The 23,554-nt window shown below is 39.8% G+C and overlaps 1 protein-coding gene across 8 annotated transcripts in view; it reads left to right on the top strand.

The window, feature by feature from the left end:
• The window catches only part of LOC144661120 (methyltransferase-like protein 27), a 73,188-nt gene that overhangs the window by 43,748 nt on the left and 5,886 nt on the right, over positions 1-23,554 (top strand). For 6 of the 8 annotated variants that reach the window (XM_078521830.1, XM_078521832.1, XM_078521831.1 and 3 more), the window contains 2 exons: positions 17,465-17,526; positions 18,900-19,001. In XM_078521830.1, coding sequence (XP_078377956.1) covers positions 17,465-17,526; positions 18,900-19,001 — 164 coding nt within the window. Of the gene's footprint in view, positions 1-14,189; positions 14,306-16,891; positions 17,527-18,899; positions 19,002-23,554 lie in introns of those variants that run through there. The other 2 variants (XM_078521835.1, XM_078521829.1) reach the window with 2 other exon arrangements.

Genomic DNA, 23,554 nt, shown 5'->3' with positions numbered 1-23,554 from the left:
TCCAATTGTTCGATAGTTATTACATTTACAGAAATAAAACAAGGAAGGAAGTCTAGAGAAAAAAAAAACTTACTCACGTTAAGGTTACCGTATAGCATCAAAGGGTGATTTTTTCAAAAAATCTTTTTCAAGCCAAATCATTGATGACTAGTTTATCTTCATTTTCCAAAAAAAATACTTTAAAAACTTGAAACGCGCGCGAGTTATCCACATACACGTACTTTTTTTAAAGTCAAAAGTCCGCTAAGTGTTATAAGACAATTAGAACGTGTCAACCGCAGGGTTCAACGGGACTTTTTTCGCGGCGATCTCATCTCGCATTTCAAGTCGCTTTTCTTCTGTTGTTTCCAATTTCATCACAACGATTTATCAAGAATCTTAGTTTTTGTTTAATAGTCAGAAATGTTCACCCAACACAATATTTGATAAAGACATTTGATCCTTTTGTCAGGGATGAATAAGGCAGCGACAACCGAACAATGCATTTCGCAAGCGAGTTTTGTCCCTACACTCTTGGCTGCACACTAGAGATGTTTCGCATATTACCGTACCCAAATTCGCAAGTAGCCAATCAGAAGCGCGATCTACTGTCCTGATATCCTACGATATCAAGTCACTGACCTGATATGCCACCATATCACGGTCACTTTGAAGTAAAGTAGTGTTACCGAGCGATGAATTGAAAAGAGGTTTTACCAAGAAAACAGAACCTCGTAATTTAAATTTAGCTGGTGTTAAGCGAAAGTTAAAGGAGAAAAACTTTCCCGCCAAAACTAAACTTGAGCGCGCTCGCCAATTGCGCGATGTTGGCCGACGAGTACTGAAACATTCAGACTGAAACTATGGAGTTGGAATTTCCACATTTTCCGCTAAATTTTGATTTTGAAAATTTAGAGAATGAAACTCCAAACAAACGAGTGGAACAAAAGGCAGAAGAGGAACTTGATAAAAGTGTTGAAGAACAAAAAGGTATCAACACAAGCAGGTCAACACAATTTGCACTACGTACCTGGCAAGCATGGCTTCAACAGAGCGTTAAATATAACCGAATTTTTAGCTGAATTTGGGTACGGTAAATACCTAATCGTACCCTTTTAGGTACGCTTCGGCTGCATATCAGGCTCGTTTGGTCTCGCCATGGGTATTTTGGCTCGACTACGTCTCGCCAAAATACGAACCATGGCTCGACCAAACTCGCCTGATATGCGGCCGAAGCGTACCAAAAAGGTACGATTAGGTATAAAGACCACTCCATATGCTAATCATCTACTATTAGTGGATTTAGTACAATTACCCAGGAGACCAGTTTCGTGTTGTTTCGTGTTACCTCACACAAAATCATCTTTATTTCCGAATTCTTCGTCATGTTTCCACAGATTGCCACAGAATTTGGTCCGATGATTCCCAAAACATTTAGCAACAAAATCGTGCGAGGGATTTTTACTTTTCGAAATACTCCCGCTATGGCCCTTCTCGTTACACGTATCAATTTTAAAGTTTTGCAGATAAATTGCGAAGTAACCAATTGGAATATCGCTAAAACTCCATGTGACTGATATTATGCAGAAGTTTTGTTCGTGCGGCTGAAATTATTCGATACCCGATAAATTCGCTAGAAACAACACCGGTTTCCGGGCCGTTCTTTCTGTGCAGTTAACGAAATATTGATATATAGTTTACGGTGGCTGAGTTTAAAACAGCGCGGTAACACCCGCGAAGGTATACGGTAACCTTTTTTTAAAAAAGCCTGGTTTTCACTAGCGACGCAAGCACAAGCGCAAGAATAACAGCTCTTATTTCACCGTGAAAACGGCTTCGACTCAAACAAAAGCACAAGCGCATTGTAGTTTTATGCTTGTGCTTGTGGCAAGCACAAGAGCAAGGATCAAAATTTGCCCTTTTTGCGAGATTGCGCTTATGCTTGCGCTTGTGCTTGAAAAGCAGGCTTAAATCTCATGTTCAAAGACCGGATACCACAATACAACGGATCTATTGCAATCCACCGGATAAAATAGCCATGTAGCTTCTAAAAATACAAATAAAGCAAAAAGTTAAATCCTGTAGATACCTTTAGATAGCACTTCAATGTTTCGTGGAAACGACTTGTACCTTTCAAATGTAAACGGCAAATGTCTCTTCTAGTCGGCTATTAAATCCACGCACAACAACTGCACATAACTGCGGGTGTGGAAAACGCTCTCTTTCGTGAACAAAAGAACTTTTGTGAGCAAAAGAACTTTTAGCGCAGTATGATAGTTCTATTCTCACTGGGAGCCCTCAAGCACAAACGCCCCTAATTCCTTTGGGATATCACTTGTTTACTCCCCTGCTTCTGTATATACCCTAGGGAGTCTACTGTGCATAATTTTTTCACTCTCTTCTTTTAAACGGACGGCAGACATCAGATCGTCGCCCCACCCTCCTCCCCGCAGCGATGGCTCACATTTGTGCCTTTATAGCTCCCGCTCCTTTCCGCCTCCGGGCTCGCCTCTTCCCATATCTCATCCCAACCTGGGGCGTTTGGGAGTGGGGGCTCCTGGTGGGAATTTATTACTAGAGATAATTAACATTCATTGCCCCCGCTTCTAATGCTAATCGGGGTTTTCTTTTTTTTTTCCAGCACATTCGTTACTACAGTCAATTAGCTTTAATTATTTCGCTTGATGTTTTGGGTCTTCTATCTACTAAATTGATTGGAAACCAATTTTCTGTTTGGTTTTGGGATGTTAATTAAGTAACAGTCTCTGGTGGCTCGTGTTTTCTAATCGTTTCTGGCCTTCTCTTCTTCAAGATGGAACGAGGACATACGATTTAAAACGAACTGTGAAAACCAAGTAAATAAACAAAACAAAGCGAAATTATGCAAAAAATCTGAAAGATTAATGATAACGTAAATTCAATGAGTGCTTGCGACGATACCGGAGTTTCGAGTAGTTTTTCAAGAATAATGTGTAAATAGGATGAAACAATTGACCTCTTTAGCTACTTGTACAAAGAGATAAATCTCAAGGGTAACATCACGTGGTCTGAAATGGGACAACAAACAAACGAAGCAAATAAGTTACGAATGGAATCGAGTTTTCATTTTCATTTTCAGAGGCGAAGTGTAACTCGGAAATGGGTTATTTTGATAAGGTATATTAAATAATAAATAAATAAATAATAATGATCTTTTAACAGGAGGCTCCACTCACTAGTGTGGTTTTCAGGAAGGTCCTGAGATAAAAAATAATAGCATAAAAACAAAATTAAAAATCGAAATTATTACAAAGTTGATTAAAAAACCCTAAAAGCTAAGAACTATACGACTTAAAATACATAAAATTGCAATTCGCAGTAAAATTAATAAAAATACAATTGATCATTGGGTTAAAAACTACTTATACCTATTATTTACATTAATCAGTTTTGGGTAGGACATTCTTAAAGTCTCTTAGAGATAGATTTTTTGTTGTTGGCGGCAGTTTATTTCAGTCAGCCAAAGCACTGTGGAAGGATCTAAGAAGTCCCCAGTTGGTGACAGATTTTGTAGTTCGAATGTATATTGTAGCGGCTATGTTTCATTGTTATTGAACATTGCTGTTAAGGTGGATTTCCACTGACGCGTTTTTGTTGACGCACGTAAACGCACAGAAAAAATGTAAACGCACGTAAAACGAGCGCGATTACGTGCGTCGAATTTACGTTGTTTAATTTCCAATGCCACGTGTTTTTCTAGGTATTTACGTACGTGACACCAACGTATACGCACGTAGCGATTTTGGGGGTCGCGAAAAAAGTTGCCAGAGGGATTTTTTTTTGCTGCGACAGTGAGTGGCGAAGCCGCGATAAAAGCATATCTTGCAAATAAAATTGAGCCCAAACAAACTGAACTAGCACAACATTTGGCAGAGTATAGATTTATTTAAAGGTGTCATTGAACTCTACAAACGGGAAACCACGCAGCGCAGACTAATGACCTCTAGACACATACATAAATTCCTCCAAATAAAACATTGCCCTCAGAAAGAAGGCATGAACAAAAAAGGTCAAAAGACCCAAGTTAACATAGAACGGCAAAGGTACAAGAGTCACCAACGTAGGAGTCGTGTAGGCCCGTCATCTTTATTTACCATGACAGTTGATTTATGGACGGGCCCCGTTTTACCTCGTGCGAGAAGTACAAACGACTGCACTGAACAGACATCAAGAAGTGAAAAGAAAGAAACTGAAAATACGCACACAACTCGTAGCATTAATCCCGTTTTTAGTAGAGGTGTGCAGAACGAACATGTGCTCTACTGTACTGCAAAAACGTCTCCACGCTAAAAAAAACATAGGGTGCTAATTAAAACTGTATTAAAGTGGGACCGTTCATTATTTATCGCCTGGGGGGAGCGGTGTTTTTTTTTTTTGCGGGGGATCACTTGATATTTAGATGAACAGAAGGGGGGAAAATAAGTCGTAACTGAAGAGCCAAAAAGGGGGGATCACTAAAAAGATTGGAAGGGTTCAGATGCGGGACCACTCAAATCTGTTTCTGTTTGTTTTCTGAGAGCATACAAAATAAATGCGCCCATTCTACTGGGAGATGATAGCATTTGCGGTCTCAATTGCAATTTGTTCTAACTCAACTTTATATATATATAAAACGGATGCTATCATACTGGGGAATGTGCACATTTCAATTTATATCAAGGACGTTTTTGTTAACAATTCTATATCTTTCCTTTTATAAAGTACTTAGTTAATATTCATCTTTGAACATGGCAGTTGAATTCGAAATTGTAAACCATAACTCCTGATAACTGAAACATTGTGAAATAGCATGGAATGGGCTCCTGTCTGAGCCTTACCATCCATTACATTTTTGTAAGGCAATAGTGCATTAAAGATTGTATTGCATTCGATTCGACGACTTCATTTGGCTCTTGAGCTTCATCATCCGCTTCATCAACAACATTTAGTCCCCCACAGCAGGATTTTATTCCCTTAAAATGCCGCTACTTATTCAAGATTTTTTGTTAAGGTCATGCTAAAAATACCCTTTCCTTGTAACCACAGCAAAGAGTTTGATCCAAGCGCCTTGTTATTTTCTAAGAAAAGTCAGCTTTGATGCTATCTACAGGGATAACTCTATCATTCTCTACGATTGAACCGAAAATTTGTCCCGTAACCTCGATTGAGGTCAAGTTTCCAAAGAGATGACGTGCCCTCTACTCGAGTCGCTTCCCCTTGGTTTTTCGGACCTTCTTTTTTTCGGCTTTCTTTCTTCTTGACACTGATGAGTTTCTTGGCATAAGGAAACTTCTTTGACAGGTTGATACGCGCTGCTGTTTTTTTTTTTTTTTTTTTTTTTTTTATTGAGAACAACAAATTTTCTTACAATACTAACAATACTTACAATACCACAAATTACTTAAACAAAACTAACATTACTTACAATACTAACATTAACTACATTACTTACAGTTACTAACAGTACAAGAAAACATTGTTAACAATACTGACAATACCTTATATCCTAATAAAATACTGGTGTTACCTACCATATTAACATTACAAAACTTACAATACTATCTAATTTACAATACTGTATTTGCTTATTACTTATTTAAATCTACATATATATTTCTCTCTTTTTTTTTTTTCTTTTCTTTTTCTTTTGTTTTTTGCTATGCTTTCAGTGATACTAACAATGCCTCATGCCACAATTACAGTGCAAAAAGGAAAAAAAAAAAAAAACAGCAGAAAAACTATGCATATATACAAATAACAATGACGCTACAGCAACTACTTAGTAAAGGAAACAGTCGACTAGATTAAATTTTTCAAAAAAAAAAAACTACATAATGGCTAGACGGATCTATAAATAAATTTCACATTTGAAAAAAAACTAAACCAACACTTGGTTTACAGAAACTAGATTGGTGGATAAATCAAACGGATAAAACATGGAGATAATTTATAGGGAAAAAAGTGTAGAGGAGATTAACAGAGAAACATCTTCCACTTGTTTGTGAAGGCGGTCAAACGATTACTATGCAAAGCTATTTGTTTTTCAATTTGAATAATGGAATTCAACTTACTCAAGAAAACAGACAAACAAGGAGGCGCTCCGCCTAATTTCCGGGAGTAAAGATGATATCTCGCAATTAGAAGCACAAGATCAACGGCTGTGTTAGTCGGGATTCTTAACAGCCCCATCAAATGGAGATCTGTGAGAACAAACTCAGTCCCAAAGCCCTTTTGAAAGAGAAATTGTTTAATATCTTCCCAAAAACATTGCGTTATGGGACAGTTCAAGAAAAGATGGATGATAGTCTCTGTTTGTTTTGCACAGAAGCAACATTTATTTGAAGGTATAAGATTGATTCTCTGCAGAAAATCATTCGTGGCAATCCTCCGATGTAAGAATTTAAAATGGAAGGTTCTTAATTTGGTGGACGCCGTACAATTAAAAGCAATTGTGTATGCTGCTTTCCAGTCTACCTCACAGTCGTTCTGAACATGAAGGTCTCTCAGCCATTTTACTTGGCTTCCAATGGGTGGGATTTTTTCTCTCTTTAAAAGAGAGGTATACACAAAATGATTGATCTTACTCTTAGAGGTAAGATCAGCTAAAGATACTCCTTTCATAATGTTATTGTCTGGCGTCTGAGGATTATGTAGCTTCCTTATAAATGACCTTATAGCTGAAAGAACGGCAAATGATTCAAACCATTTTAGCTCGGGGAACTTAATCCTCAGCTCGTCGTACCTAAGCAGGGTGCCATTCTCGTCCAATAAGTGGGAAATTTTGCAAATTCCGTGGTTGAACCAATGTTTATGGAAAACGGGTCGGTCGTTTATTCGAATAAGAGAATTGTACCAGATGATCTGGTCACCAACATTTACATCAGTGATGTCAGTGACATCCGTAAAATGTAACTCTGCCCAGGCTTCCAGTACCTCTTGGACGAAGGGGTTACAGACCCCTAACGTGGGGATGTCGTCTTTGTGAAGATTGCAGGTGAAAATATCCCTTCCTCCATGCTTTTTAAGACTGTCCTCGAAAACAAATTTCCATTTCCCATCATTTGTCGGATCCAGGTATTTTTGGATCCAGGAGACTTTGAGAGATTGATTGAACTTGTTTATATCAATCATTTTTAGGCCGCCCTCCTTGTAATCTTTGGTTATAAATATCCTTTTAACCTTATCTCCTTTACCATCCCAGAGAAAATCGAAAAACATTTTATTGACTTTTTGTAATGCTTCTACGGAGGTGGTTAGCGGCGTTAAAATATAGACCAGTTGGGAAACCAGGAGACTTTTAATGATGGTAATTTTTCCGATTAAACTGAGCCTCCTAAACTGCCATGATTCAATTACACTTTCTATCTTTTTGATCCTTACCTCGTAATTGCAGCGGAGCATTGCTGTCGCGCTGCTGTTAACCTGTCTGAAGCGGACTGACATTCCGTGTACAACGCAGTGATTCGCTTTTGTGCTTCTTCTAAATAGGCGAGCTCTTCGCCTTCGAATGCAGCTCTGTATGCCTGAAATGAACTTTTATGTTTTAGCACACTCCGTGTTTCTCACTCTTTAGTAAATTATTCGCTTTGTTAAGTTTGACAGCTAGCTCCTCTATCTTATTAGCGCCCATCGCATTTGTTGTTGTTCAAACAGGTAGTTCCTGAACCTATATTACTTGTGACGAAACACAGACTCGTAAGTCTGTTGGGCAATGCGGTTAAAATATTATTTAAAGGGGGGATCACCTAACTTTCACTGTGTTTAACCCAAAAACCTCCGCTCCCCCCAGGCGATAAATTATGACCGGTCCCTATAAAAGGCTAGAAAAAAGCCGTCGAAGAAACACACAAGAGGATCGAAAAGAACACAACGTCATTGGCTAACTGTGATAGCCAATAGAAACGAGACTTTTTCGATCCGCCCCTGAAGGGTAAACACCACTAATTGTTTTTTTTATCGTGTGACCAGGGTGACTAACTGTCGTTGCAGCAAAATGTAAATAAGTTTCAGATACAGAGCGCGAAACAATTTTGAGTGAGCCAAACGCTCGTTGATTAAATTAGGGACCCAAAGTCGCCGTAACTTTGGGCGACTTTAGGCAATTTTAGCTCATTTTGTCCAAAATTACGGGCGATTTTGGGCGATTTAAGGCGATTTTGGGCGACTTTAGGCGACTTTGGGCGATTTTGAGCGACTTTAGGCAATTTTAGGTGACCTTTTAGGCAATTTTAGGTGACCGACCTAAGTACAGTTGTTGTATCATGTACATGGAAATCATCCTGGTACACCATAAAGCATTGTTACAGAAAATATCTATACTTTGAGCGACTTTGGGCGATTTTGGGTCCCAGTGTAGGCCTTTAAATTTTAAACAGCTGAGACAATCTCGTCCCTCTGAAACTGGGTCAGCCCGGTTATCGCGCTCATTTAAAAAGGCATGAAACGTGAAACTGCAAGGCTGATCGAACTGCGTAGAAAACGTAATGCGGCAGAGACATGATAGAGACCAATCCGAGAATCAAGATATCAATCCAAAGAAATCTAGTGGATGGGACTCGCGTATTTCACCAAAGCTTCTCAAGAGCGTGGCTGAGGGTACAGCAGCATCCCTTACTAAACAACTGCATAGAGCAAGGAAAATGGCCTAATGCGTGGAAAATGGGCGAGTGGGCACCAGCGTATAAGAAGGGAGACAGACAGGATACTACAAGCTACCGCCCCATCACTTCCCTTACCGCAGTCGACAAAATATTCGAACAGTTGCTTTGCAACCAGGTGACATGCCATTATGATAAATCTCTGTACAACAGAATGACAGCGTAAAGGAAAAAACACAACTGCCAAACAACACTGCTTGCGCTGATAGAAGATTGGAAATTGGCCGTTGATACAAAGCAACTTGTTTATATTCTATCTACAGATATGAGCAAGACCTTTGACAGCTTGAGCCATTCCTTGACGATAAAGAAGCTGGAGGCTTACGGCTTTAGAAGACGTTCTCTTGGACTAATGCGATCATTCTTTGAGAACAGACATAACAGAGTAAAATCGGGCGAAATCACGAGTGACTGGATAAAGATGAAACGTGGATGCCCTCAAGGATCATCCTTCGGACCCTTACTGGTTCTTACTTTGGAACAAGTTTCAAAATGATCTGTCATCACATGTAAAGGACGCAAACTTAACTATGTACGCTGACGACCACCAAATGTACGTTACGGGAACGGACCACGAAACAGTTGGACGCAGTTTGAAAATTCATAGTAGCCAAGCCCTGGCTCGATACTCAAAGAACTATTTAAAAGCAAATCCAGACAAGTTCCAGTCGCTAAATATCAATCCAAGAAAACTCGATAAGGACAAGAGCGACACAGTCCTCAGCATCGATGACATAGACATTACAAAAACAGAACAAATCAAGCTACTGGGAGTTCACATCGACGATAATCTTGAGTTCACCGAGCATATCCGTGTGCTATGCATTAAGGCCAGCCAGAAAGTCGGAGTACTTTCTCGTCTTCGCAATTTAATACCTTGCAAGGCTAAGCTATTACTGTATAAGACGTTCATTTTACCTCACCTAACATATTGCCATCTAACATGGCAGTTTTGTAAGTCTTCGGACAAAAGGAAACTTGAGAGAATTCAGGAACGCGCATTAAGAGTTATATTCAGATCCCACGCCGAAACCTATAACGAACTCTTGGGACGGGCAGATTTGCCCACACTATATAATAGGCGTTTACAAGATACAGCAACGCTTATGTATAAGGTCAAGAACGGGCTTGCGCCAGACAACGTCTCTGCCCTTTTTGTCCGCAAAGACACTACACACTCGCTTAGAAACAGTGATTTTGTCTTACCGAGTTTTGATACTAAACGCTACGGGAAACATTGTATCAGATATCTTGGACCACTTCTATGGTCAAAATTAAGTAAAGACCTGAAAAATAGCATTATTATAGTATTTTAGGTATTTTAATTGTGTCCCCAATTAGTCCATAAGGGCTAAACACACAGACACGGTAATAAAGTTTTTATCTTATCTTATCTTATATTAAGAATGCATAACTTTAGACAGCTGTTTCGGACTCTTTAGTCCTTTTCGGTACACTATAATGCTACAGAGAACAGAATGTGCAGCCAACGCGAGTCAACTGTTTCAATCCTTGTGCGCCCTCTGCTCGTGGTAATGACACCAGATAAGGTCTCAAATTCGAAATGTCTGTAGCTGTCTATAGTTATGCATTCTTGACTCTCGGATTGGTCTCTATCATGTCTCTGTCGCATTAAGTTATCTACGCACTTTGATCAGCCTTGCAGTTTCACGTTTCATGTTTTTCATTTGTTGGCTGATTAGGTCTTTTATAGATCCTGCGTACACAAGCAGCATTTTGTCGCGGCCCAGTGCAGTTTATTCGTTTATTTAAAAAGGCCCTAGGGACGTTGTCAGTTTTTTCAGAGGAATGCCACCTCCCCCTCCAAAGGCAGAAATTTTGAAATTTAGAGTCTCGGAACGCTGAACACGAAAAATTAATATTCGGCTTTTGCAGGTCTCTTTTGTAAATAGCATGCTGCAAAACTGTAGGAAATAAAACATCAAGTTGCTGAGAAAAGGTCATCAATATCATCCGACTCATTCAGCTTCGCGGCAAAATCATCATCGTTTATGCCAAATCTAGTTCATCCCAGTGGTGGATCCAGACCTTCAGATAAGTGAGGGTCCCGATCATCCAGACCCTGGAATAAGGGAGGGGAGGGGGGCCTTCTCGAAAATAATTTTTTTCTCAGCCCTATACGGGCCTCTATTTCGCTTAAAAATAAGGTGGGGCCCCGGGCCCCCTCCCCTAGATCCGCCACTGCGTCCTGGGTTGGCTTGGCTCATGAAATACCGGGCTGGAAGTCATTTCGGCAAACCGTACCAGCCCGGAACCGCTTGTTACAATTTAGAAGTATGTAACCAGGCCTGTAGGACTAAAGCTGACAATCTAGCATAGGACATTAAATCTCGCAAGTTGTATCTAAAATAGCCCTGGGGGCAATATATCATATATTAGCCATATAAGGGTAAGGTTTTCAAGCAGTTTAGTCTGGGGTAGGGTATGGAAAATCAGAGAGTTTTGGTCTAAGATAGGGTATAGAGCAGTTTTCAATTGAGTGTCGTAAAACCAAAACCAAAGTAATTACTCTGGCCAATCACAAAGGACACAGACAATCGAGTGAACCAATCAAAACTCGAAGCAATTACATGTAGTTGGCACGAAGCGCGGGAAAACGTGCGCGAGCGAGTCACAATTGGTTTTGGTTTTACTCCTGATTGGCCGAGAAAGTGGCGTGAAATTTTTAAACCAGTCACTAAGCGTAGTGAACGCAAAACCAAAGCAAACTCAAATTACTTTCGACACTCAAGTGAAAACGGCTCTAATTTGAAAGAAAACTGATCAGTGGTATGAAGAATTAAGCTCATAAAGGGAATAGAAACTCGAAAAGGAAATAGGCTTTCCTAAACGTTAATAAAACCATCGTAGCAACGTTGTTGACAGAAGGCTTTCCATTAAAAACACTGATAGTGATACAGTTTTTAAAAAGCAAGTCTGGGATTCTGATAGTGATGTAGGCTCGATTTCTCTTTTTCGGGAAAATGAGCCCGCGGTCATCCCCCGAAAGCACTCTCTCTAACTAACGAACGAACGCCCAAGTATTCAAGTACGCTTTACGTACATGTGACCAGCCTTCAATAAAAACATGTAACACGAGTAAAAAACGGCAAAAGATGGCTAGAGCTTTCGCAAGCTCTGTGCTTTGTACTGTCGTTTAAGGGGCTTTGTGACGCAATCTTAGGTAATTTCGGCACTGACCAACTGGTCATAGAATTAACTGAAATATAACAATAACGGCTTTTAAGCCGTTATTGTTATATTTCAGTTAATTCTATGACCAGTTGGTCAGTGCCGAAATTACCTAAGATTGCGTCACAAAGCCCCTTAAACGACAGTACAAAGCACAGAGCGAAAGCTCTAGCCATCTTTTGCCGTTTTTTACTCGTGCTACATGTTTTTATTGAAGGCTGGTCACATGTACGTAAAGCGTACTTGAATACTTGGGCGTTCGTTCGTTAGTTAGAGAGAGTGCTTTCGGGGGATGACCGCGGGCTCATTTTCCCGAAAAAGAGAAATCGAGCCTACATCACTATCAGAATCCCAGACTTGCTTTTTAAAAACTGTATCACTATCAATGTTTTTAATGGAAAGCCTTCTGTCAACAACGTTGCTACGATGGTTTTATTAACGTTTAGGAAAGCCTATTTCTTTTTCGAGTTTCTATTCCCTTTATGAGCTTAATTCTTCATACCACTGATCAGTTTTCTTTCAAATTAGAGCCGTTTTCACTTGAGTGTCGAAAGTAATTTGCGTTTGCTTTGGTTTTGCGTTCACTACGCTTAGTGACTGGTTTAAAAATTTCACGCCACTTTCTCGGCCAATCAGGAGTAAAACCAAAACCAATTCTTAAGATGAGAGGGGGAAGTTTCAGAAATAGGAAACCAATTGTGACTCGCTCGCGCACGTTTTCCCGCGCTTCGTGCCAACTACATGTAATTGCTTCGAGTTTTGATTGGTTCACTCGATTGTCTGTGTCCTTTGTGATTGGCCAGAGTAATTACTTTGGTTTTGGTTTTACGACACTCAATTGAAAACTGCTCTATACCCTATCTTAGACCAAAACTCTCTGATTTTCCATACCCTACCCCAGACTAAACTGCTTGAAAACCTTACCCTTATATGGCTAATATATGATATATTGCCCCCAGGGCTATTTTAGATACAACTTGCGAGATTTAATGTCCTATGCTAGATTGTCAGCTTTAGTCCTACAGGCCTTGTTACATACTTCTAAATTGTAACAAGCGGTTCCGGGCTGGTACGGTTTGCTGAAATGACTTCCAGCCCGGTATTTCATGAGCCAAGCCAACCCAGGACGCAGTGGCGGATCTAGGGGAGGGGGCCCGGGGCCCCACCTTATTTTTAAGCGAAATAGAGGCCCGTATAGGGCTGAGAAAAAATTATTTTCGAGAAGGCCCCCTCCCCTCCCTTATTCCAGGGTCTAGATGATCGGGACCCTCACTTATCTGAAGGTCTGGATCCACCACTGGGATGAACTAGATTTGGCATAAACGATGATGATTTTGCCGCGAAGCTGAATGAGTCGGATGATATTGATGACCTTTTCTCAGCAACTTGATGTTTTATTTCCTACAGTTTTGCAGCATGCTATTTACAAAAGAGACCTGCAAAAGCCCAATATTAATTTTTCGTGTTCAGCGTTCCGAGACTCTAAATTTCAAAATTTCTGCCTTTGGAGGTGGGGTGGCATACCTCTGAAAAAAAACTGACAACGTCCCTAGGGCCTTTTTAAATAAACGAATAAACGAATAAACTGGACCCGGGATCCCGGGTCACAAGTCATGGGATCCGGATCGGCCAATCAGATGGGATCAGAATGGAATCAGGGATCAAATGTTGACACATTTTGGGGATCAGGAATCAAAATTTAGAGCTAAAATTTGGGATCAGCAATGAAAAAATATACCTGGTTACGACCCTGCCCTAGGGTATATACAGAAGCAGGGAAGTAAACAAGTGATATCCCAAAGGAATTAGGGGCGTTTGTGCTTGAGGGCTCCCAGTGAGAATACTATCATACTGCGCTAAAAGTTCTTTTGTTCACGAAGGAGAGCGTTTTCCACACCCGCAGTTGTTGTGCGTGTTGTCCGACTAGAAGAGACATTTGCCGTTTACATTTGAAAGGTACAAGCACAGGGCACAGAGGAGTCAAGTTTGTCCGCAATTCAAAATCTCTACCGTGCAAAACGACCTTCAAAAGCTTTTCAAAGTGTGTGTGAGCCGTACGTGATACAACGCCGTCATGCGATACTTGTTTGCAGATCGTCTGGTGATATCGTATTCTGACAATGGTCGCCTGGGGCGAAAAAATCGTCGCCCGAAGGGGCGACGATTTTTTTTTCGGAAAGCGTCTCTCTGGTAACGCCCTCTCTGCTGGTCTCTCTGGTAACGCCCACAAACATCGATGTCTGCGGATGTCGCATGAGGGTATGAATACGATATCACCAGACCAGACGATCTGTAAACAAGTATCGCATGACGGCGTTGTATCACGTACGGCTCACACGATCGCTTTGAAAAGCTTTTGAAGGTCGTTTTGCACGGTAGAGATTTTGAATTGCGGACTTGACTCCTCTGTGCCCTGTGGTACAAGCCGTTTCCACGAAACACTGAAGTGCTATCTAAAGGTATCTATAGAATTTAACTTTTTGCTTTATTTGTATTTTTAGAAGCTACATGGCTATTTTATCCGCTGGATTGCAATATATCCGTTGTATTGTGATATCCGGTCTTTGAACATGAGATTTAAGCCTGGTTTTCACTAGTTTTCACTAGCTTGTGCTTGCGTCGCTAGTGAAAACCAGGCTTTAAGGTTACCGTATACCTTCGCGGGTGTTCTTAGCCAAAAAAATTGTTACCGCGCTGTTTTAAACTCAGCCACCGTAAACTATATATCAATATTTCGTTAACTGCACAGAAAGAACGGCCCGGAAACCGGTGTTGTTTCTAGCGATTTTATCGGGTATCGAATTCAGCCGCACGAACAAAACTTCTGCATAATATCAGTCACATGGAGTTTTAGCGATATTCCAATTGGTTACTTCGCAATTTATCTGCAAAACTTTAAAATTGATACGTGTAACGAGAAGGGCCATTCCGGCCATAGCAGGAGTATTTCGAAAAGTAAAAATCCCTCGCACGATTTTGTTGCTAAATGTCTTGGGAATCTTCGGACCAAATTTTGTGGCAATCCGTAAAATTCTCATATACTATAAATTCATTTATAGAGGAGGCACTCGAATAAAAACAAAGTCGCTTTTTTCGCCTCTATATTAAAGCTGATTAAAGAGGATTACGAACATTTCACGTCTTTGCTCTCTTCGCTAAGCCAGACGTCAACACTGTGGATACCGCATGCGCAGTCACCCACTGGGCGCAAACCAGCTAGTAGAAAACAAAGAAAGATTCTAAATGAGTCCCAAGAGGCGCTCTGGACAGGAAAACATTTCGCGCTTTCTAGTCGCTTGTTTGTGGGACATGGACAGAAAATGTCTTGGAAGGAGAGGAAATCAGGATGAGAAACATATTTCAAGCCAAATATCGGCAACTTAATTCGCTATGAATTCCTCGGCAACCGCCTAGTAGGGATGTTTCGCATAAGCCCACTTCATATGCTAATGATCCGCTATTAGTGGATTTAGCAGAAATACCCAGGAGACTACCCTTTCCTTTGTATAAAAGACATGAACAGAACTTTGTTGGGCAGTTGGAAACCTATGGCGTCATCCTAGATTGTCCTAGGTGGTTTCGGCCAGTCGTTGTACAAATCGTTGCAGAGGCACGTTGTGCTATTCAGACTTCATTTAAACCGAGTTCCCGCAAAAGTAAAGTTGAGTGAACTTTAAAAAGCGTAAGATGTTAATTGTGATTCCAGTTGAAATATGACGAAGAATTCGGAATTAAAGATGATTTTGTGTGAGGTAACACGAAACAACACGAAACTGGTCTCCTGGGTAATTCTACTAAATCCACTAATAGTAGATGATTAGCATATGGAGTGGTCTTATGCGAAATATCTCTAGTGTGCAGCCAAGAGTGTAGGGACAAAACTCGCTTGGGAAATGCATTGGGTTCGGTTGTCGCTGCCTTATTAATCCCTAACAAAAGGATCAAATGTCTTTATCAAATACTGTGTTGGGTGAACATTTCTGACTATTGAACCAAAACTAAGATTCTAGATAAATCGTTGTGATGAAATTGGAAACAACAGAAGAAAAGCGACTTGAAATGCGAGATGAGATCGCCGCGAAAAAAGTCCCGTCGAACCCTGCGGTTGACACGTTCTAATTGTCTTTTAGTAGAAACTCAGCTGTGTTCTATTGGAAATCCGTGAATCTGATTGGTTCTCCTACTGATTTCTATTTAACAAATAGATTTCATTTTGCCGTGCGTCTGTTCAGTAATAGATCACAGATGACGTCAAAATGTGGTATGAACAGAGAAGTGGCCCACGAGGCGCTAGCCGAGTGGGTCACTTGAAAGTCAATTGAAAGTCAATGAAAAAACTAACCTTTATTCTGATTTGGAAAGTTGTTCAAATCTGTAAGCATTAACCGAAGCGTTCAACCGCAATTAGTTTGTTTCCCGTGGCGTCGTCCAACTGTACAACATCGGTCAAACTTTCATACAGATTTCGGATAATTTCGCGAATAATTCACTATCTTCTTCAAGCTTGTTTCGCCCAGTTAAATGCTTCGAAAGGTGAACGATGCTTGGCGTATTGTTTCTCACTGAAGATTTGTAATTAAGCTGAACTTTTTTGCTTTGTTGTGGCCCCGCAAGTTTGAAAAACTTTGCCGACAACTCTGATTTGGACTATGAACTCTAATCACGCGCGCGAGTCACACCACCGCGTGACGTCATCCATGTGTCTGTACTCTGATAGATAATAAGTAAGAACCAATCAAAATGCGCGTAGAATTCAGGTTATTATATAATCGCCGATAGAAAACAGTCGCGCGCTCGCGTAGCTCTTTAAGCGGTAAATTTTCTTGATTTTTGTCTTCAAAGTGCACAATATTGTAGGTCTTGGACTGCAATCCTTTAGAGTTTCTACTAAAACAATTAGACTACTCGCCCTCGTTTTCTATGAGCGATAGTCAACTCGGCTGCGCCTCGTTGACTATTTGCTCATAGAAAACTCGGGCTCGTAGTCTAATTGTTAAATAACACTTAGCGGACTTTTGACTTTTAAAAAGGTACGTGTATGTGAATAACTCGCAAGCGTTTCAAGTTTTTAAAGTTTTTTTTTTGGAAAATGAAGATAAACTAGTTATCAATGATTTGGCTTGAAAAAGTTTTTTTGAAAAAATCACGCATTGATGCTATACGGTAACCTTAACGTGAGTCAGTTTTTTTTCTGTGGACTTCCTTCCTTGTTTTATTTCTGTACATGTGATAACTATCGAACAATTGGAGCTGACTTACCTGTTTTTATGAAATTTTCTTAGCCTGTAAGCGAAAAGCACAGGCTTTGTCTCGACAACTGACCAGTCAAAGGAAGATGCCGCAAAATTTTTTCACCTCTTTTCATTAAAACGTCTCCGAGTCTCAGTACTCATTGCCTCTTGTAAACATTTTAGACTCTTTTACAATTGATCTTAGTTGATCTCTGAGACATTTGCCATTTATATTTGAATGGTATGAGCCGTTTCCACGAAACACCGAAGCACTATCTAAAGGTATCTACAGGAATTTGTTTTTTTGTTGAATTAGTATTTTTAAAAGGTACATGGCTATTTTATCCGCTGGATTGCAATTCGTCCTCCCTTGTTTTATTTCTACAGTGTGTGGCTTAAGTGGTGTCATTCAATTTGGACGTTTTGGGATCAGTCAAATGGCGGCCAAGGTAAATTAACTGACTTGCAAAATTAGTTTTAAAAAAAATTATTTCGCAAAATGTCACCAATGTTATCACGGGTTTGCCGGTGTTCCCTTACGGGAAATGTCACTCACGTTACCAAAATGTCACTGATATTACCACGGGTTCCCCGTGTTCGCTTACGGGAAGTGTCTGTTAGCTAGCGAATGAGTTTCACTGTAGCTCCAACTAACTGAACAATAAATTAAAAACGCGGATAGGCCAACCGTCCACACTGAAACGGCGTTTTCGGTCACCGTAAACGATACTTTTTAAAAACGCTCTCCAAAGTGGGTAAATTTGAAAACGCCTGGTGGTGTACTGCGGGCGACAAAAACGGGCGAAGGCGGGGCTTTTCGAAAACGCTGACATGTGTTCTCTGTCAAAGCAAAAGTTGAATTAGCTTTAACAATAGCTCTGTGTATGCGTTGTAACTCAACGTGTGATAAAGCGTATCGTTTTCAAATTTACCTGGGTTAATGTGGACGGAAAACATTTTACACGGCGTTTTCAAATTTCTCCGTTTTCAAATTTACCGGGGTTAATGTGGATGGGGCCTTAGAAGTCAAAATGTGGTTTCGAGCCCGGGCAATATTTGCTGCGTGGTGCTTCTTGTACAAGATACTTTAAGCGGCCCGCGGGTATAGCGGAGGTGCTTTTTAAAATCGAATTTTGGGCATGGAAACCTTAACCTTTTTAGTAGTCGAAATAACAAATGTTCAAATATTTTAAAGCTTTAAATTTTGGAGCACTTTAAATTAATTTATTTTTTCGACAAAACACGAATGTCTTCTAAACGCGAAGATAGATTTTACTCATTACTGTCGATAAGTTTGAATTAACCAAGAATTCATGTGAGCAAGTTTCAACGAAATCGACTGGGTAGAAATTGCTGCACAGTTGAGGCTATGTTTAAACGGGATCGGTCCGGAACGGATCCGGTCCGATTTTCGGACCGGATAGGCCTCCTGTTTACACGGGACCGTTCTGGAACCAGTCCGGAACGGCTCCAAATTAAGAGAGAGTTGACTGTAATGTTTTTTTTTTCAAATTGTACTAGAATTTCACCAGTAGTTTCACTCAAGTTATTGCACTCTCCACCCAGGTTCAATAGGCCGCTCAAGCTCATCAGTTCGATAAAACCCCATACCAAGCTGTACAATGCACATTTACTTCATAACACTACTAAATTAGTTGACATAATATTCGCTAAATGGGTAAAAATGATATATACAAGGCTAAAAAGGATAAAAACAATTAAAATGAACCGAACGTTCGGTTCATTTTAATTGTTTTTCTCCTTTTTAGCCTTGTATATATCGTTTTTACAACTAAATTAGATTGTATCATTGTATCTTTAGATTTTCAAGTATCATCATGATCGACTGTGGTTGTTAACAAATGAGTCTTCAACTGATGACGTCATTCGTGAATATGATGAATGGGCAAAAACATATGATGAGGTAATTAACGTCAACCTTACACTTGTAACCACTTCTTGGTGACGCCTCCAGCCACGTATCCTAGCATTGTGATAATAATCACGTGCCCACATGCACGGGGGTTGCCATCTTGGATTGTTGGAACATTCTAAGCCGTCCTCTGCAAAGACAACATAAAACGACTAAATTCTGCATACAGTAAAAACCCGCGTATAAGAACAAGTGGATTAAGAACACCCAGGCCTGATTTTTGGAAATAAAGTACCATTTATATAAGAACACATTCAGCCTGAAAAATGAAAGTTGTTCTTATAAGGAAAAATATCAACGATCAACACTACTTTTCATTGCACACATAATAGTTCCACTCCAATTACAGTACAGTATTGCCTTGATTTATCAATTTTATTAAAATTAAAATACAATTGTGTGCATATATATTGATTTCATCTATTGGTAGCCTAGTATGTTCCTTATTTAACACTTACAGGCTGATTTTGCAGATTATAACCCTTTATATAAGAACCAAATCAGCCTGAACCGCCAAAATAGGTGTTCTTATACGCGGGTTTTTACTGTAGTCCAGAGAACGCGCCAACCACAAAGACGATTTTTTGTCAAATTTCTAGTTTGAATTTAACACTGAATGCGTTTACACATCAGTTCTGACATCAAAAGACACTTCAAGTTAATCAATAAAGACAGAGCAGCAATGCTACGATATTTTTAAGTCATTTTTCTTATTACATCCAAATTGAAGAAAACCTCAAAATAATAGTTTTGTAAAGTAGAAAAACAACAGAGGAGTAGTAAAATGCGAAAATAAAGATGGTTTAGACTGACGAAAATTAAGACAGATTACGAACGATAAACTTGAAAAAACTTCCGAGTTTTTTTGAGATGTGTTGTCCGAAAGGTAGCTCCTTTAAAGGAACACTGTCACCAGTCTCACTTCAAAAACTCAAGGGCTTAAAGACATGTGGAAACTACGAATAGTGGTCCAATTTTGTTAAAATCAAAATGCAAGTTTACTGGAGCGATAAACAAGTGAAATAACTGTGATGCCATCAGGAACTTTAGATCTCAACTTGAAAAAATTATGTTATTAGGGCGATCAGTGTTTGACATAATAAAAATTTGGTTTGTATCTGATCTTAAAAAGTTGGTAAAAACGTACAAAACTGCAGAGCACGCAGAGCACAAGATCTAATAACGAAAGCGCAATAAGATTTCACGCGGAAACAACAGACCATGACATTCATCCGGATTATGTAGAAATTTTAGAAAGAAATGTCAACAATAGGCAACAACGCCTATTCCTAGAAGCGCTACATTCTATCCAGGACATTAACTGTGTGAATGAGCATGTGCATTTCCCACAAGTTTATTTAACATTGGGAACATCCCTAGAGACCGGCGGTGTATAAAATACTTATTATGCAAAAACTGAACCAATTTTAACTCTGATGAAGGTAACAGAGAGTTACCGAAAATTCAGTTTTGTACGTTTTTACCAACTTTTTAAGAACAGATACAAACCAAATTTTTATTATTTTGAAAAAATTAGGCTGATTTTTTCAAGTTTTGTCCTTGTGGACTCGAAAAACACCTAAAAATTATTATGGCGCCCTTCATCCTTCAACAACAATTTACTTTTCATCTCCAATCTCGATGTACTAGGTGCATTTCATGTACGAGAAGACCTACTGGCCAATTTTAGTACTTTTTACCAAAAAGCTTAATAATCCTCGTGACATAAATTCAAATTTTATACGCCACTGACGTCAGCGTCAAAGGCTGGTTTTCATTTGGCACAAGCACAACAATAAGCATAAGTGAGTAAGGCGGTTAAAAAGAGTACTAATTTTCGTTTGCTCCATCCTTAAATAGAAAATAAGCCAGGTTTAGACCCCTCGCGGCACACGCCTATCTAGAATTAGGGGGAGTACCCCCCCCCCCCGGGATGTAAACCTGCTTACGATTACATGAGGTTTATGTCGATAAATGAGTTTGTTCGTTGTTCGTATGCTATGCTGATGCTTTTGCTTATACCAAGTGAAAAACCAGCAACAATTTTTCAAATGCAAACTGCATGTCCAACACAGAAGCGTCGCTTAAAAGCTGATATTACTTTTTTCGACTTATTTTGCTTGTTTACAAGCAAAAAAGTAGGAGAATAGCGTTTACGTGGACTCAAATCTGAACCGGAAGGGATCGCATTCTTATTAACTCTCAAGGGAATACTTTCCGCTGTGGGTGATCAAAGCGCGTCACTTTGTGTCACTCTATAGTTGTGCTTCAGCACTTCCGTTCTTGTAGAAAAAACGTGACTTGTCAAATTTACAAACATTATATAAGAATCAAAAACGTGAGTAGCCCAAATCTTACGTCACATAACCAATTAAGAACGTAAGCGGTTCAGCGCTCGAAGGCAGTGAAGTTTAAAACGATTAAGAGCGCAATTTTTACTAGTACAAGTTTTTAGGCGCTAATATTAATTTAACCTAAAACGATTAACAACGCAAATTTGTACTCGTACAAGTCTTTCACACACTAAAACGTTGCTAATAGTTAACCAAAGGGAACTCATTTCGTGACAATTGATTATTTCTGCTGAGTTGCACAATTGTGCTTCAGCACTTCCGTTCTTGTAAAAAAAAACGTGACTTGTCAAATTTACAAACATTATATAAGAATCAAAAACGTGAGTAGCCCAAATCTTACGTCACAAAACCAATTAAGAATGTAAGCGGTTCAGCGCTCGAAGGCAGTGAAGTTTAAAACGATTAAGAACGCAATTTTTACTAGTACAAGTCTTTAGGCGCTAATATTAATTTAACCTAAAACGATTAACAACGCAAATTTGTACTCGTACAAGTCTTTCACACACTAAAACGTTGCTAATAGTTAACCAAAGGGAACTCATTTCGTGACAATTGATTATTTCTGCTGAGTTGCACAATTTAGAATTGCAACATCATCTAGCGAAGCGCACTATTACTAAAACTAGTGGTAACCACAGGTTAGAAAGTGCGAGCCTAGATGCACTTAAAGATCCTTCACTGTCACCTTCACCTTCCATGTGACAGAAGCGTCGATCTCATTAGACAAACTTTTGTTTTTTTACACTTCGCATTTCTTCGCATTCTAATCGTTCTTTGTGGAGGAAAAAATTCTCAACTTCCTAATTGAACGACACCATTTCGGATCCTTTTGCATTGTAGCCGTTCATGGTGGAATAACAAATAACTTAAGTCACCTCAGTTCACAGCAATAATTCCAACAGGTCGCGAAAATTTCTCAGACGGTGTCGATAAAATCACTGGACAAGAGACAGTTATTCCGAGTAGCGCGTCACGCAAGGAATGCATGATTTTATCGAACATGCGGTGTAATTGAGACGCGATTTTCCTCGGTCGGTGAACTCGCTATGTTGTCAGTGTTGTAAGGGATTTTTCGAGATCAATCGTTGTTGGAATCATTCGTTTTGCCGTGGTTTATCTGTAATGCAATCACAGTAAATCTTCTCAAAACCAACGCCGAAACAACAGTGGCATGTGGCAGAAGCCTCGCTCTTATGTGACACACTGTTGAGATTGACACATTGTTCTTGAAGAACAGATTTTCAACTTCCGGTGTTTCGACAATCTGTTGTAATTGACACATTTTTCGCATTCTGATCGTTCTTAGTGGAAGAACAAAATTTTCAACTTCCGCTTTGCAGCTGGTCTTTATAAACGTGGCGCGCACGCGTAATACGCAATCCGCTGGTCACTGTCAAGATTAGGGTTGCGGGCCTCTCTTGGGCCCGCAACAGACGACGTTCGAATAGTATCCCATGGTGCAATTCTCCGCGCACTTCACGCAATATCGAAGTTATGGCGGATTCCACCGTAAAATAACGCCGCTTTCTCTACGGTTTATTTCGTATTTTTTTTCCAGTCAAAAGCAAGAAAATTGTATTATTTTGTTGTTTGTCATACTTCCATTGATTTGCAGTGTATGACCGTGGTTTGTTAAAAAACGTCCTTTATTTTGATTAGCTTTCCTTCACAAAGTGTTCACTGACCCGCAACGAGGTCATAAATATTCACGATTCTTCGGATAATAAGCAGGTTTCTTCTAAATATGGGTCTCACGCTAGCATAATGAAGGCCATATTATTGTACTTGCAAAGAAGTACCCAGAAGTACCCGCATCTTAATGACTTTTTCAGCGATCAAAGATGACTGAAATTTCGATCGAAAACCAGCGCCGCGTGCTGCGAAGCATGTGTGATGTCTGTTTCAGGCAATCGCTGGGCTCTTTCGTGAGCGCTTTGTCATCATTGCCATTTAAATTTACATTCAAAATGACTAATTTCGAAAGTAATCTTATAACTGTACTCTTCAAATTAGTGAAATGCTTACAACTGGTGAAAAATAACCGTAATTGCGTTCGACGAAGGAGAGCGCAAGCCTAATTCTGTTTTGTTTCCTGTGTCTTTTGAGTTGGTAGGCCTGTGCACTGTTATGCGGAATGAATCGAGCCGTAATGCGCGCGCAGGTGTATGGACTCCAAATTGGCCGCCCCGA

Source organism: Oculina patagonica, chromosome 7 (assembly GCF_052425735.1).
Source record: "Oculina patagonica isolate OP01 chromosome 7, crgOcupat, whole genome shotgun sequence".
Lineage (NCBI taxonomy): Eukaryota > Metazoa > Cnidaria > Anthozoa > Scleractinia > Oculinidae > Oculina > Oculina patagonica.
Note: the sequence above shows the minus strand (reverse complement) of the source record. Positions and strands in the feature narration are given on the sequence as shown.